The sequence below is a fragment of the Rattus norvegicus genome, chromosome 5 (genome assembly GCF_036323735.1).
Source record: "Rattus norvegicus strain BN/NHsdMcwi chromosome 5, GRCr8, whole genome shotgun sequence".
NCBI lineage: Eukaryota > Metazoa > Chordata > Mammalia > Rodentia > Muridae > Rattus > Rattus norvegicus.
Window position 1 is genome coordinate 163,594,403 of NC_086023.1, and position 17,245 is coordinate 163,611,647.

The window sequence follows — 17,245 nt, forward strand, 5'->3', positions numbered from 1 at the left end:
AGCCAGCCATCTTGCCAGCTCCTAATGTATCTTTATTCTAGTAATCTTTTTAAAGTTATTCTTTATTCTAAATTTTAAAGTGGTGGTTTGTAGGTAAGTATTTTTAAATTCTCCCCACCCCTCCAGTGGTAAGGATGACATCCAAAGCCCAGGCAAACACTTCTCTGCTGAGCTACATCCCCAGACTCCAAGTGGTCTGCCTTGAACAGCACATACTTATTAACAAGCATTAGAAAAACACCCAGAATTTTGTTTTTCCAAGACAGGTTTTCTCTGTGTAATAGTCCTGGCTGGATAGAACTCACTTTATAGACCAGGCTGGCCGCAAACTTACAGAGATCTGCCTGCCTCTGCCTCTGAAGCCCTGGATTAAAGGTGTATGCCACCACCACGCGGCCAGCCCTCAGCATTTGTAACTAGGACAAGACCAAGTTGGTAATGGCGGCAATTCTGACCACTGCCCTGATGACACTGTAAATGGCTTCTGCCCTAAGGTCCCCAGTAGTAGACTGACTGTGTATCTGGTAGCAGGGTGATCTCCCATGATGCACCAGGGAAAAGAGTTTCTTGCCTGATCATTGTAGCCCAGCAAGGCCCGCCGGCTATTCTTAGGGCCCAGGAACCTATTCACTAGCATAGTCCATCCAAGGGAGAAATGGAATTCGATGTCCTCCTGAAAGTCAGCGCACAGCTTGTCACAGTTCAGGTCATAGCTGAGGGAGAAACACTGTCGAGGGACCAGCATGTCTATCTGATTCCGCACAGACACAGGAAGAAGGGGCTTCAAGCCGTCTGTCAGGGCAAAGCAGGGAGAGAGTGCATCAGCTAAGGTCTGTGTCACCCCAGGGCCACCCAACCTGAGGCACACTGTTTGCACCAGCTGCTAGAGACACTGCAGCTCTGTGCAGAAACTACACTTGGTTGGTCAGTTGGTGGGACTGGTTGACAGGTTACCTTCCCAAACCTGCCAGGAGTCATGCAAACTTCTATACCGTCCCCTATGGCAACCTCAAGTTCATACAGAATGAATTGAGAATGCACACCCAGAAGACAAAGGTAGTGAGTTAAATCACTATCAAGGTAACATAAGCTGGAGAGATGGCTCAGGGGTTAAGAGCACTGTCTGCTCTTCCAGAGGTCCTGAGTTCAATTCCCAGCAACCACATGGTGGCTCACAACCATCTGTAATGGGATCCAATGACCTCTTCTGGTCTGCAAAGACATACATGCAGGCAGAAAGCTGTATGATGTATACATAATAATTTTTAAAAAAAGGTAACATAAGGAAGTTGATTTATTATTTTTGATTAGATGTATGTGTATCTGGGGCTGTGTGCGCACATGGGTGCAGAAGCATATGAAGTCAGGGGCACATGAAGTCAGGGGCACATAAAGTCAGGAACATATGAAGTCAGGGGCACATGAAGCCAGGGGCACATGAAGTCAGGGGCACATGAAGCCAGGGGCACATGAAGTCAGGAACATATGAAGTCAGGAACATATGAAGTCAGGGGCACATGAAGTCAGGGGCACATGAAGTCAGGGATACATGAAGTCAGGGGCACATGAAGCCAGGGGCACATGAAGTCAGGAACATATGAAGTCAGGAACATATGAAGTCAGAGGCACATGAAGTCAGGGGCACATGAAGTCAGGGGCACATGAAGTCAGGAACATATGAAGTCAGGGGCACATGAAGCCAGGGGCACATGAAGCCAGGGGCACATGAAGTCAGGGGCACAAGAAGTCAGGGGCACATGAAGTCAGGGGCACATGAAGTCAGGGGCACATGAAGTCAGGAACATATGAAGTCAGGGGCACATGAAGTCAGGGGCACATGAAGTCAGGGGCACATGAAGTCAGGAACATATGAAGTCAGGGGCACATGAAGTCAGGGGCACATGAAGTCAGGAACATATGAAGTCAGGGGCACATGAAGTCAGAGGCACATGAAGTCAGGGGCACATGAAGTCAGGGGCACATGAAGTCAGGAACATATGAAGTCAGGGGCACATAAAGTCAGGGGCACATGAAGTCAGAGGCACATGAAGTCAGGGGCACATGAAGTCAGAGGCACATGAAGTCAGGGGCACATGAAGTCAGTGACACATGAAGTCAGGAGCATAGGATCTCCTGGATGGATCTGAAGTTCAGGCAGCTATAAACCTTGAGACATGGTTTCTGGGAACCAAAGTCAGGTCCTCTGTGAAGGCAGTACCCGCTCTACTCTGAACACACTGAACTCTCTCTCCAGCCATATCCTCAGCTTGGATATGGCAGCCCCACATACTCCAGGTCCCTTGTGGCACTAACCTATCATGTCTTGCTGCATAGTCTGCAGTGAACTGGCAATGGCTGTGGAGCAGCGGTCAGACATGTTTCGTCCCAGGCCTTCCTCTATATGGCGGTGCAGTTCCTGCCTCCAGAAAAGAAAGGTTGTGAGAAGAGGTACCACCAGCAGGAATCTGTAGGATGTTCAACCAGACCTCACCTACCAGCTGACCAAAGAGGCAGCTTGGACCTCATGTCCCTGGCTGTCATTTCCACTCAGGGACCCTGATATGGAGCAGCTAAGGCTGAGTTGCTGTCACCAAGGTGACTCTGTCCAATGGTCCCTGCCAAGAGCACATGCTGCTTCACTCACATTCTTATAAACCTTGAGGACAACTGGGGATGGGTGAAAGTCCATCTGGTACTCGTCAACCAGCACAGAGAGGCGCCTGATCTCTTCAGCCATGGCTGTGGACACCTGCAGTCAAGGGAGGGCACAGTCAGCATCAGGAGAACTGAGCTTTGCTTCTGCAGGGGAGGCTGCAGTTAACTACCCAGCTGTCCCTATACCCTACAGTCTTCCCAGCTCCTCTTGATTTGAAGTCACAGGGGTGGAAGAAAATGGACAATCAAGGTGGCCCTGGAAGGAGGCCCAGGGAAACCTGTGTTCTTGAATTAGGGCCACAAAAGCTTCCCAGAAAGCTGGGGAATCCCAGGTGTCTTGCCTAGGTATTTGCTGCCACTGAACTGACTTTGAGTCTGAGTGTCCACACAGAGCTTTCTCTTCATTCTCACCTGCCTTTCCACTTCCTCTGTCATCTGCTTAATCCGTAGCTTATAGTCTTGAGCCAGGAGCTCCAGCTGCTTGTCAATGAATCTCAGCCGGTCTTGCCGCTCTTCCCGCATTTCAAGACAATAAACCCTGAGAGAACAAAAGCACTGCTTAGAAACTCATGTCCCCACAAGACCAAGCAGAGGAGCCAAGGGAAGCTGGGAAGCACCCAGGCCACTCTGTCCTGCCCCTCATCCCTCCAGCTCCCATTAGGAGGAGGGATGGTGACAGAGAAGAGAAGTACCTGAAGGGGGTTAGAGTTAAAAACAGCTCTGCTGGGGTTGGGGATTTAGCTCAGTGGTAGAGCGCTTGCCTAGGAAGCGCAAGGCCCTGGGTTCGGTCCCCAGCTCCGAAAAATAGAACCAAAAAAAACAAAAAAAAAAAAACAACAGCTCTGCTAACAACATGGGAAACAGAATACTTGATAACCCAGCAAGATGGTTCAACAGACCAAGCCCTTGCTCTGCAAGCCTGATTCAGTCCCTAGAACTCAGCTAAAGGTGGAAGGAGATCTGATTCCACAAAGCTGCCCTCTGACCCCCATGCATATGCCATGCCAAAGACAGGGGTTCAAAAATAACATTGTGAAAACTTTTAAACAAAATAACAACAAAAGAATGTTTTACTTTTCACTTGTCCAGGAATTGGGAAATTAAAAAAAGATACTACCAGACCCTCAGGGCATGGCCCTGATTTAAGTGTGGTAAGAGCTACAGAAATGGGAGGTCCTCCAGGCAGGAGCAGCAGATGCTCTGGAAAGCACCCATGACAAGCTGAGTCACTGGGTAAAAGGACGTGGTCAGTTCCTAAAAGAGCCAGAGTTGGTGCCAATATGAGGCTAACACAAGGACCCCTTCCCTTCCAGGAAGAAAAAAGCTGGTTTAGTTCTTGGAAAAGCTGCAAGCCAAACTGTCACACAAAGTTACCTTTGGCTTCCAACTGACCCCCTCCTTGGTAAAGTCTTGAAAGGTATACTGAGTTGATCTGAAAGTTGTTTTGCTCCACCGAATGCACATAGTATCCTGCCTAGTTACTATTGTTTGAATTCTGCCCCAACTGTTTGCAAGTTATATAACTCCCTGTTAAGAGTCTGCTCAGGGTTGTCTGCCTTTGAAGTGGGAGGACCCCGACAGGTCGACATGTCAGAATGATTAAACTCCTCTCGCTTTTGCATCAATCACTGCCTCCGTGAGTCTCATTCAAGAGATCCCGGAAGAGGTTCAATTCAGACCTCACATTCCCAGCACCCATGTCAAGTGTCCCAACAAGAACTAAGGGAAGGGAAACCAGGCTGCGTGGCAAAACCAGCAGCTACACTGTCAAAACAGGTAGCGCCATGCCTCAACATGTGTGGCATGTGCCCAACAGCCTACAGTCTTCTATGCTCTCCTCAGCACTACCTTTAATTTTGGGTAGTGGAGCACACAAACCCACCATCACCAGAGGACTGGGTAGGACCACAGAATCAAAGTCACTTAGCTCCTTGTCTCTTCTAACTTAGGGCCAATACTGTTGAGTCTCTCTAGTAGAACCATTGGTATATTATTCCCTGTGATTTTCTGTACTTTAAATTTCCCAATTTTTCTTTTTCTTTTTTTTTTTTCTTTTTGAAGCAGGATCCCATGCATCCTATGCTCGCCTCAAACTTACTATATACCCAAGACTGACAGAACGACACTGAACTTCTGATCCTCCTATATCTTGACTCCATCTCTAAAATACTGAGATTATAGGCTGTCACTACCACAGCCAATATGTCTGTACTGGAGATGAGCTTAGGAGTTCCTATGTAAGCACTCTGCAAACTGAGCATACCCCTGAACCCAACCATATTTTAATGTCCCTTTAGTCCCATCATTCATGTGGCAGAGGTAGGCAGGTCTGAGTTCAAGGCTACTTGGTCTACATAGAGAGTTCTGAGCCAACCAGAGATGCATAGATGGATAGATAGATAGACAGACAGACAGACAGGTAGGCAAATTCAGGTGGAATGTGGTATATTGGGGTAGGGGTTCTGGAGCAATAAAATCTTAAGATTAAGACTAACCTGGGACTACATAGTTAGAATCTGTTGGAAATAAAACAAAACAAAACCCTGGGCCAGGGCTGCAACCCAGTAGTAAGGTGCCTTTCTAGCTGATATAAGGCCTCAGTTCTGAACCCTGTACTCCTGAAAATTAAAAACAAACACAAAGGCCAAGAAAGACCTCCAACAAAGAGCCTGCCTTACTGTACATGCTGGGTGGGATGATGAGACACCAGGTGGCCCTCCTGACCAGTGTGACCAGGTGGCTCTAATGCGGGTCTGATCATACATGCAGACTCTCACCGCTGCTCCTGAGCCGCAATGTGCAGGGAATCCATGATGAGACGGACGGCCTCTGCAATCTGCTTGGCCCGGACTGTGTGCTGCTCAAATTTGGTCTTTACTGCAGACTGGGAAATGCACTCCTGCAACAGACAGAGGAACTGAGGGAGGTGAGGGCTAAGTTGTCCTTTCACAGCCAGGCTAGAGAGAGCTTGGAAGGACAGAAGTACCACAGACCAGAATCAAAGACTTACCTCAAATCGCCTCTCGAAATTCTGAAACTCAAACATCCTCACTTGAAAACCTTCTGCAAGAGCGCCACCTAGGAGAATGGCAGGGCTGATGAGGAAACTGCTGTCTGGTGAGGAAACTGGGGAGGATCCCCTCTCCAGGATGCTTTTCTAGCCCTGTGACCAAAAACACCTGCCAAGAAGCAACTTACGGGAGGAAGGAAGGCTTTCCTGGCTCACAGTCTGAGGGGCTGCAGTCGGTCAGGGTAGGAAAGGAACAGCCACAGGGACTGCTTGCCCAGACCTCACTGGGCAGAGATCCAGAAGGACAGCGGTGCTCGGCTGGCTTTCTCCATTTTACCCAGTGCGGGACTCAGCCCATGACATGCTGCACTTCACATTCATGAAGCATCACCCCTTCTCAGGCAAGACTCTCTGGTAATGCCCTCAAAGATATGCCCAGAAGGAGTCTCCTAGATGCCTCTAAGGAACAAAAACCTCCCTCCACCTCACTGCCAGAGCAGTTTCCACCAACAGTCCCAGTAAGAGACTCCACATTTTAAATAACAAGTAAAAGGAAGTCACTAGCTCTCATAGTTACCTCCTTCTGGCATGCCCTGGGCTTTCTGGACCCTGGCACTGAGCACCTCCTTGGCAGACACAAAGAAGATCCGGTCCCCGGCCTGAGCTCGATCCACCACGCCTAGCTCATCCACCAGAAAGCTGGTGCAGCGTTCCATGTGCTGCCGCCGCACCTGGGCCAGACAGATGTGTGCATGAGCAGGGCAGTGGTGGGGAAACCCAGTCCACAGGCTCAGTAAGCACAAGGATAAACCTGAAACAATGGAAGGTCACCCACTACCATCTCTGCTCGGGAGTCACCATCCTCCCAGCTCCTCTCTGTGGGTTCCTGAGGCACAGGACAGGCCCAGGCTGCCTCAAGTTTTGAAAATAGGCCTAGTATGTTCTTTGGTATCCCAGAAGGAAAGTATCCTAAAATCCCTCTACACTGACAAGCCAAGTCTCCCAGAATCTTGATTTATAAAACAAGTAGGCACCAGTGGGCAGTCCCAGCTCCATACAAGACTGGTAGGATTTAAAGGGTTAAGAGACTCCATGAACAAGCTGGGCATGGTGGCGCAGGCCTTTAATCCCAGCACTCAGGTGGCAGGCACAAGTGAACCTCTGTAAATTCAGGGCCAGCCTGGTCGACAGGTCTACAAAGTAAGTTCTAGTACAGCCAGGACTATACAGAGAAACCCTGTCTTGAAAAAACAGGAACAACGAAAAGAGCCTCCATAGATACCCACCATATCAGTCAGGCACTGTGAGTGGATCCCATCCTCCTCAGATGTGGAGCCAGGTTTGCAACCAAGGCCCTACTGCTGAGCTCCAGCCGCACTTTGACTCACAAACCACTCTTCTTTTAGTTCACAGAAAATTAGAGCTAGGAGTTGTACTAGCTGTACTAAGAACCTCCTATCCTTCATTCTCTTTAAGCTTCTTCCCCAACTGCCTTTCTTTTTTTTTTTTTCTTTTCTTTTTTTTTCGGAGCTGGGGACTGAACCCAGGGCCTTGCGCTTGCTAGGCAAGCGCTCTACCACTGAGCTAAATCCCCAACCCCACCAACTGCCTTTCTAAAGCCTGTCTCTGCATGCACTGAGCCTTTGTGAGCCAGTTACTGGCCCAAGCAAAAACATGAAAAACAAAAAACAAAACCTGAAAGCAAACAAAGACAACAATAAGTACAGCAGGGCTGCTCTTTTGACCCAGAAGAAACCAAGGAAAAGGAAGGAATGGAAGGGGAAGGGAAGGACTGAAGCCAGCAGTGAACACATGGGCAATCTTTGGCACTGACTTTAACTGAGGAAAGACACTAGACCCGAGGCTGCCTGGGACATACAGCAGAGTAGTTAGTGCTCATGGCTCATGGCAGTCTCCAAACTCCCAGAGAAACACCCACCTCCTCCATGTACTCAGGCTCCGAGGCAGACGCATCCCAGCGGTTGTTCAGGATGAAGATGTTGGGCCGGGAGAGACGCTCACTCACTTTGTGGAAGAACTGCTTCTCCTAAACAAGAGCAGGACCTTGATGGAGGAGGGGGCCTGCCAGCCCAGGCCCCACTAGCCACCTGTCCAGCAGGCCCAGGGACAAAGCGAGAAAAGAGTTACCGTCTGCATCAGCGTGGACTCTGAGTTGGCCACCAGTACAAACACATCAGCATCCAGGCAAAACTTATCAATCCAGCTGTCCAGCTCCGTGGTGACATCGATCCCAGGGCTGGTGGTGACAGGTATAAATCAGTATGGTCAGGCACAGGACATGGGCCCCAGGGTGAAGAGCCCTGGGACTTGCAAAGTAACCCAACATGGGAGGGTAAGGATATCTCTACCCCCACCCCTCTCCTGACCACTGAGGACTCCAAGGTTGTTTGTAGCACCCATCACTTCTTTCCCTTGCTTTTTAGGACAGGGTTTTTGTGTGCAGCCCTGGCTGTCCTGGAACTCACTCTGTAGACCAGGGATCCACCTGCCTCTGCCTTCCAAATGATGGGATTAGAGGTGTAGACCACCCAGCAGCACCTATCACTTTTATGAAAAGCAAAGGCGTGTAATCATCCACCTCTCTAGAGAGGTGATTATAGGCATCTACTGCCCGCCCGACTCTCAGGTTTGTATCTGAGGTCAGGGACTGCACAAGGCCATGGTACTGGGGCTGTTTTGTTTTTGTTTTTGTTTTTGTTTTTTGGTGTAGGTGTAACATGTCCAAAAGGCAGGGACAAAGCACTCCTTCAAGAGGAACAAAATGCCCACATAGGCTACCTAACACACACACACACATACAGATAGACACACACACACACACACACACACACACACACACACACACACACACACACACACACGCCATCAGACTTCCCAGAGCCAATGTCCCGAGGACTGCTAAGGCATTTCAGGCAAAGGCAAACAGAATGATTAAACAGATCCTAACTGTCTCAGACTACAGTCTTCACAGTATTGTATTTTGGTCTTTCAGAAGGAAAGGAAGTAAGGGAGTAAGGAGCCTAAATCTGCTTGCACAGATCTCCCAAGGCCTTGTTTCATAGAACAAATGGGTGCCTGGACTGGCAGAACCCAACCATAGTGGATGACATGTAGGGCACCCCCCAACACTTCTAAGTGCCCTCCTATCACTCAAATAACCCACTGCTGGGAATCTGCAGGTCACTAATGCCAAAGGGCACAATGACCACCAGCCCCTGGAAGAAATCCAAGAGGCACAAGGCTTTGGTTGAGCTACCCGAAAGGCACCACCACGGGGCTGGGGATTTAGCTCAGTGGTAGAGCCCTTACCTAGGAAGCGCAAGGCCCTGGGTTCGGTCCCCAGCTCCGAAAAAAGAACCAAAAAAAAAAAAAAAAAAAAAAAAAAGAAAGGCACCACCACTTAAACAGAGCAAAGAGAGGGCACAGGAACCCTGAACCTGAGTAACCCAGAAATGGAGACTTGGTACCTTCTGACTAGGCTTCTAGGAGCATATTTCCCTCCTCACCTGTCCATCAGCACGAGGTCATCCTTCAGAAGTGGACACTTGGAGTTGGGCCACATCACACTCACCAGGCTGCCTGCATGCAGCTGCTCATCCTGATGGAGGGCATGGGCTAGCTGGTTCACGGTCTGATGGTGGAGGAAGGAGATAAATATCAGGCTAAATAAGAAGTGTCATCAGCTAGGAGATGTCCTGTGTCATCTCTGTCACCTGTACAACACAACAACCTGGGATGACTGACCAAAAAGCTACCCTTTTCCTTAAAAAAAAGGGGGGGGAGATGGCTCAGTGGTTAAGAACACTGACTGCTCTTCCTGAGAACCTAGTTTAATTTCCCAGCACCTACATGGCAGCTCACAACTATAATTTCAGTTCCAGGATATCTAATACCACATTGGATGAACTGTGCACACCAGGCATCTATGTAGCACATAGACATACACATAAGGCAGACACACAGATAAACTATTTTTTCCTAATGATTCATTATTTTTCCTATGTGCATGTGTGTGTTTAGGCATGTGCATGTGTGTGTATAGGCATGTGCATGTGTGTATATAGGCATGTGTGTGTATAGGCATCCACAGAAGCCAGAAAATGGTGTTGGATCTCCTGGAGCTGGAGTTGTAGAAGGCTGTGAGACACCTGACAGTGCTGGAGCCTGAACTCCTATCCTCAGAAAGAGGAGCCATCTGCAGGTGTCTGTAAGAACCAGCCTTCTGCACTCCCCCTTTAAGCCTCTTTCTCAAACATTGGTTTATCCTGCAATGATTAATTTCCTATGAATCAAATGTGTACTTGGCTCCAAGCAGAGCACAGCTGCCTCAGGATATGAGAGTGTACCAGCGGCTGGTGAGCATGACACTCCCAGAGCACTCAGAAACCCTCTGGCAAGCCCAAGACGAACATGTGTGCTCCCCTCCCTGCTCAGCGCACAGGTCAGCCAGCTCACTCTGCCTCTCACCCTCAGGCTGGGCCCTTGTTCTTGGTACCCTACTCTGATCCTCCCAGATATTCTCAAAGTCTTCCACAACGTTCATGAGCATGGAGGCTGGGTGAGTCTTGTGACACTGATGTGCTAGCTGTTACAAGTCACGACTACACTCACTGCCACCCAAGGCAGAGAGCTGTCTGGCTAGCACCCACCTTGACACTCTTCTTCTCTTCTGAGCCCTCCGTGAGGAGGAAGGCCTCGTGGCCATCCGTGCCCCCAACCCGCAGGAAGCAATTGGTGGTGTGGCCAATCCCAGATGGCAGAACTTTGTCCCAAAGCATGGCATTGATCACGGTGCTCTTCCCATTGCTCGTCCTAGGATGAAAAAGCAGAGGCCATAGGGCACCAGAGTCTTGTTCTCTGCCATGTCAATGGTGCCCAGACAGCACTGAAAGGAAGGCCGTGTGTTTATTAAGGAAAATACCCCTTAGCCTGAACCTGTGATGTCCTCATCACTTCAGACCAACTAGTGCAGCAGGTGGCTGGTGTGAACACGTGACCTGTCTCACAGGCCAGCAGCGCTCATTACGCATCGATGGAGGCTGCCTTCTTCCAAAGTATCCCTGCCCCGGGGCTGTCTTTCTGTCCAAATGATCCCAAGTCCTGGCGTCCCCACACTGAGCCTGCTTTGTGGCTATGTTCCTATTATGCTCCTCCTCACACAGGAAGCCCCACTTCTCAGACCCACCATTGCCAGGCCAAAGGGAGCTTCCTTTCCTGCTCTGTAGCACACACCCTTCTGTGCTCTGCTTCTGGCAAACAGCTCTACTTGCTGACTTGCCCTCTCTAGGCTTTGGTGCTGACCACTCATCTTACTCTGCATGGCACTCCTCAGCAGCATGCAGCTTCAGGGCCACCAGTTTCCACGTGCCCAGTGACACAGCAGGCACTAGCACCCAGGTGAGGGCCAGCCCACACCTTCCAGGAGAGGATGAAGAAACAACAAGCCAGACTTGAGAACACGATCATCAAGAATAGGACTTGAGACACGGCACCCACTCTACAGTGCCACCGTGTGCCAAGCATCTGCCTTATCTAGAGACCTTCAGCCTGGGTAGAATTTTATTTGTTTTTGACACAGGCTGACTTCAGACACCATACAGAGGATGACCTTAAGCTCGTAATCCCCCTGCTGCTACCTTCAGAGCGCTGGGACTGGAGGTGTGTACTCCATTCTGCTGGGCCCCAGGGCTTCGTGCACACCAAACTTAGCAAACTGAAACACACCTCAGCTTTGGGTGTGGTTCTTTTGTGCCTGATTCTCCTTATAACATTTAAAATCTTAAAACGAGAGGGAGGCTTCAGCAGTTACTGTTTAGATATGATACCACAACAGAGAGGGAAAGAGTTCAAGACACATCGAAGATTGGACAAAGTGAAAAGGTAGCCCACAGAATGCCTAGGATCTATAAATATACAGAACATATTTAAAGGGATGGACAGCTAGATGTCTCAGTGCAGTGTTCTCAACCTTTCTAATGCTGCAGTTCAATACAGTTCCTTATGCTGTGGTGACCCCAATCATAAAACTTATTTTTGTTGCTACTTTGTTAACTATAATTTTACTACTGTAATGAGTCACAATGTAAAATCTGTGTTTTCTGATTGTCTTAGGTGACCTCTGTAAAAGGGTCATTCAACCCCCAAAGGGTTCAGTGGTTGAGAGTTTCCACTGCTCTTAGACAACCCAGGGTCAGTCCATGTTGGGCAGCTCACAGCTGTCTGTAACTCTAGCTCCAGCAGGATCTAATGCCACAGGCCTGTACTGAGAGGCATGCTTCTGTGAGTATACTCATAAACACAGTAAAAAATAAATAACCTCTAAGGAAGGCCCACCAATATATTTAAAAGTTCCTATAATGCAACAATAACCAAAAGAACCTACTTAAGGAACAGACATGGCTCCTAGATATGTAAAAGGCCAACAACACATGAAAAGCAGCTCAACATCATTACCCACACTGGAGACCAACGGAGGCCCAGTGCTTAGACAGTGCAGGACCACCTGAGCCCAGGAGCTGAAGACTTGTCTGGACAGCATGTAAGCCCTCATCTCCAAACACAAAACTAAAACAAATAAATAAAAACAAAAAATCCCACATGAGGCTGTGACTCTCACAGAGGCATGGCTGCTATCATGACAGAGAACCGTGTGGACAAGGGTGTGCAGACAGACATGTACCCAGGTGCACTGCTGGGTACTGGACAACGGTGCAGCTGCTGAAGAAAACAGCAGCGGAACCTAGGAAGCTTCAGAACAGAATGGCAGCATTCTCCACCAATCCCACTTCCAAGAACACACCCAAAGCAGGGACCAGAAAGGACATCTACACACTATACACAGTGATATTATGTTACCATCAAAAAGCCAAAACAGGGGTTAGGGATTTAGCTCAGTGGTAGAGCGCTTGCCTAGCAAGTACAAGGCCCTGGGTTCGGTCCTCAGCTCTGGAAAAAAAAAGGCAAAACAACCCAAATGTTTGTGGAGAAGAACAAATAAAATGTCAGATGCACATACAATGAAATAGTCAGCCTTACAAGGAAGAAGCTGGGCTGGGGAGATCCCCAGAGCCTATGAGAGCCGCAGGGAGGTGTGGCAGCCACCTGCAATCCCAGCTCTTTACTCCTGGGGGCAACCTGGCTACCTAAACAAGCTGGAATTAGCCAGTTCCGGTTTTAGTGAGAACTTGCCTCAGTAGAGAGCAACTGAGGAAGATACACAGCATCAACAATCACCAGCCCCACACACATACACAGAGACAGTTCTGACACATGCTACACAGACCACCAACCGTGAGGACACTGTGCTGAGACAAGTCCATAACTGGATGAGAAATCCTGCCGGATGCTGTAACAAATGTCTTTAGTCCTAGCTCTCAGGAGACAGAGGCAGGAGGATCTCCATGAGTTTGAGAGCAACCTAGTTTACACAGCGGCTACACAGACGACCCCGTCGCGTCTCAAACAACCAAGCTCCAGAAAACACTACGATTCCATGTGTGTGGTATCTAGAGCAGTAAACTCTCCCTCAAGTTTAGGCTTCCTACTTAGGATTACGTACAATCAAATCCCAGCGCTGAGGAGGCTGAGGTGAGATGACCATGGCAGCTGGCTTGAGGTTATGATAGAGGCTGCCAAGGGCTGAGGTGAGTAGGGATCAGAAAGCCACCACTCACTAGAAACCATTTCCGTTCCACAAGATGCTAGGCTCAGGGACTAGCCACACAGCAGACAGGCACCATCGGCTTCTCACCAGGGACACACAGCTCCCAACGGCTGAGCCAGGAGCTAGGCACAGCTCAGTCAGTGACAGACATAGAGCCACATGTGTGAGGTCCCGGGCTCCATCTACAGCAACTTCCATGAAGATTTCTATGTTAAGTTACCACAATTAAAAATAAAAAGACCTGGCGAGATGGATGAGTGTTTCAGTAAAAACATTTGCTGATAATCCAGACAACTTGAGTTTGATCTGCTAAGACAGAAGGAGGGAACTGACTCTCATAAGCTGTCTTGACCTTCACACGTCTCCAACAAATAAATAAAAATGTAGTTAAAAAAAAAAAAAGCTCGGGGCTGGGGATTTAGCTCAGTGGTAGAGCGCTTGCCTAGGAAACGCAAGGCCCTGGGTTCGGTCCCCAGCTCCGAAAAAAAGAACCAAAAAAAAAAAAAAAAAAGCTCTAGCCGATGGTAGTGGCTAGCACTCTGGAAAGGCAGGCAGATCTCTGTGAGTTTGAGGCCAGTCTGGTCTACAAGAGGAGTTCCAGGACAGCCAGGGTTACAGAGAAACCCTGTCTCCAAAAAACAAAAACAAACAAACAAAAAACCCAAAAAATAAAATAAAGCAGTGTTCCTTTAAAAAAAAAAATCAAAAGAAACATATGAACTCAGGTTTGCCACTGCTCCCAGCAGAGAGGGCCTCCCTCCTCACCTGCATCTACCCCCACCCCCACACCAGGAAAAGAAGCAGCAGAGAGGGCTTCAAGTACTCACCGGCCAAAAAAAGCCACCTTCATGTGCCGCCTGGCCAGCACCTCGCTGATTCCCCTGACCTTGGACAGGTACCCTTTGACATCCAGGACCTGCTCTTCTGTAGTAACTGGGTCCAGTTCTGTATTCCTGTGGGTGTCTAGAGAGAGGACAGTGGGTTAGTGTGTGGCGAGAGGAGCTCTAGAGTGACAGTGCCCCCTGTTCCGAGGCCTTCATCGCCAACACAAGACCACCTCTGTTCACTCCCTGCTCTGCCATAAGGAGGAACACCCAGACTCCATACTGTGGACTGGAAAGCAAGACTGGCAGGGTTCCCCCATGCTGCATCTTCTCTCATAAGAACAGCAACTTCCCAAGGGGTTTAAAAATAAAAAAGTACAAATGCAAAGTGCTGGGTGATATCTGAACACTGACGCTTCAGGACTTTTTTTTTTTACAATTTATTTATGACACAGTGGAAGAGGGCCTCAGATCCAATTACAAATGGTTATGAGCTGGGATTTGAACTCATGGACTCTGGAAGAGCAGTCAGTCCTCTTAACTACTGAGCCATCACTTTTTCTTAAAAAAAAAATGTTGTATGTGTGTGTGCACGACAGAGGGGTTTTATGTACCACAGTACATGTGAGGTCAGAGGACAACTTTTGGAGTCAGCTCCTCCTCCTGCCTTCGCCTGGGTTCCATGAATCTAATTCAGGTCACAAGATTTGCTCAGTAAGTACCTTTGCCTGCCAAGCCATCCCAACGGCCCTATTCTCTCTCCTTAGATTTTATTTTATGTTTATCAGCGTCTGGTCTTCATGGGTATGTGTGCACCACAGCTGTGCCTGGTGCCTTCAAGGTTACACAAAGGCACCAGATTCTGGGGAATCAGTTACCGATGGCTGTGAACCACCATGTGGTGCTGAGGACCAAACTAGAATACGAAGCAGCCAATGTTCCTAACCCCTGAACCTCCCGCCCCATCAGTCACAATATCTCTTAGTAAACGTTAACAAAGCGCTCACATGCCAGGCACTGTTATGGTCACTTTGATTCATTTATTTAGCATGTAGCATACATGTGTCCCACTATGCATGTGGAAAACAGAGGACAACTTAAGGAATCAGTTCTCTTCTTCTACCGTGTAGGTCCCAGGGACTGACTCTGGGTAATCAGGGATGCAGGAGACAAGTGCCTTTCCTCACTGAGCCATCTTGCCTGCCCTCTAGCCAGTTTTCAAACACGGTCTCATTTCTTACGTACATGATACACAATTTGAATCATACAGTATGGCTCTAGAGTATAGGCCTTCCCCACTCCATGTCACATTGAGAGGTCCTTCCTGACCCGGCTCAGGCCAGCTGGCTCTCTCTGACATACAGCCTCGTCAGCCCCTACTTTTAAGTCCACCACACCTTCTCCCCAAACTCATAAGCTTCCCTGTCCCTCTAGGCTTTCTTCTGCTGCTCACCCCGGTTCACCTCAGGTCCTGAAGAATAGGCGACACTGCTGTAGAGTAGTGAGGCTCATTCCCACTTGGCCGCAGGTCTAGCTCGGACAGCACGGGCCCATGAAGCCTTCCCTGGCTACACTGTAACCTGAGCAGGTGCCTGTCTGTGCACTCACAAGCTGTACTTCTCCCATGTAACCAGCCAGCCCACCTGTCCGCTTTATCTGCTGTGTGACTGCTGAGCCAGCAGCTGCAGCATACCGGCTGTGTGAACGGATGCTTAGATGACTCTATGGCTTTTCCCCAGTGCCCAACAGGCAGATGGGTAAAAAAGAAATCACTGTACAAGATGGAACTGAGCAAGATCCTGCCTCACCCTCACCCTTCCACCAGTCAAGTGCTTCAGCTATCTGGCAAGCAGATGTCTGCTTGAACCTGCAGCAAACTCTCAAATTACCAGACTGGCAGGTCCCAGTCCCAAGAACACTCCCCCAAAGCATCTGAAGTATTACAAGTGGCATGTCACAGACTACCTAGTGAGTTCTCCCTCTAGTTAGTACCGTGAAAGGAAGTGACCCGGCTAACATACCCCACCCCAGCCCATCACCCCAGCCCAGATGCATCAACATTCCTCCCTTATATAGGCACATGGGCATGACCTTTTCGATGCCCCATAGAAGGAAGCTGGCTCTCAGGAACATGGCTCCACTGAACAAGTGTTGACTAGGTCTCATTAACAGCCTGGGTGGGAAGGAAACATCCTTACCAGAACCAGAACAGTCCCAAAACTGCTCAAAACACGCAGCCTCTTTTCCTTCCATGTGGTCAATAAACAAGGGCCTCGTATTTTCACAAAGAGACACATCAAAGAACCATGACAAGACACCTTCTGGAAACACCTGACAGTCCACATCATGTGAGTGAGTGACTCAGTCTGGGAAGGCAGCAGCCTGGTCAGTCTGTAAAGCCCTAGCCGAGGCTCAGGGAAGGCAGAGCAGAGCTGTGATCTGCAGCCAGTTCAACCTCAATCGGACTGCAAGATTCAGGCTTGAAGGGTTGGGGGTTTAGCGCAGTGGTAGAGCTGAGAGTGTGGAGGTGGGGAGGATATTCAGGTTCAAACCTGTCTACCAAGGAGACATTATTTTCTCCTTAAGCCCCTGCACAGGGCAAGGCACAGGCAGGTTAACAAAGTGGACATGGCCCTTTTCTTTAATGGGGTCTCAGGTACTGGCCTGCCCATGAGAGACAATGAACAAGCTGAAGACACGTTCCACCTGAGCTAGCTAGGGGTCAATCCCTGCAGCACCACCACGGGCTCTGTCAAGTCTGCAGAAAAACCTGAAAATTCTTAAGTCTCATACGAACTCCTCTTCCACACACAAGAAAACCACAGACAGAGAAGACAAAGCACGAGTCTCCACAGATGGGACCCAGACCTAGAGGGAGCCTGAGACAACTGGTGGCTGGAGCTGCTCTCAGAGAGGGGCTCTAGGAAGCAGTCCTCACTGACGGAGGCTGTGCTCAAATTAGTAACGGGAGAAAAGGCAGTGCCATGAGTTTGCTACTGGCGCTTCAACTGCCAATATAAAAACGCCAACCAGGGCACCCTGTCCAGAATAACCAACACCCAACAGTGCTGG

General features: G+C 49.1%; 1 protein-coding gene across 3 annotated transcripts in view; it reads right to left on the reverse strand.

Moving 5' to 3' along the window:
• The window catches only part of Mfn2 (mitofusin 2), a 29,901-nt gene that overhangs the window by 6,940 nt on the left and 5,716 nt on the right, over positions 1-17,245 (reverse strand). For all 3 annotated transcript variants that reach the window (XM_008764288.4, XM_063288356.1, NM_130894.4), the window contains 12 exons: positions 14,177-14,312; positions 10,336-10,498; positions 9,193-9,317; positions 7,814-7,922; positions 7,605-7,712; positions 6,243-6,396; positions 5,666-5,733; positions 5,433-5,554; positions 3,067-3,193; positions 2,645-2,749; positions 2,314-2,416; positions 572-792 (listed from right to left, as the gene is read on the reverse strand). In XM_008764288.4, the coding sequence (XP_008762510.1) occupies positions 572-792; positions 2,314-2,416; positions 2,645-2,749; positions 3,067-3,193; positions 5,433-5,554; positions 5,666-5,733; positions 6,243-6,396; positions 7,605-7,712; positions 7,814-7,922; positions 9,193-9,317; positions 10,336-10,498; positions 14,177-14,312 (1,541 nt within the window). The remainder of the gene's footprint in view (positions 1-571; positions 793-2,313; positions 2,417-2,644; positions 2,750-3,066; positions 3,194-5,432; positions 5,555-5,665; positions 5,734-6,242; positions 6,397-7,604; positions 7,713-7,813; positions 7,923-9,192; positions 9,318-10,335; positions 10,499-14,176; positions 14,313-17,245) is intronic.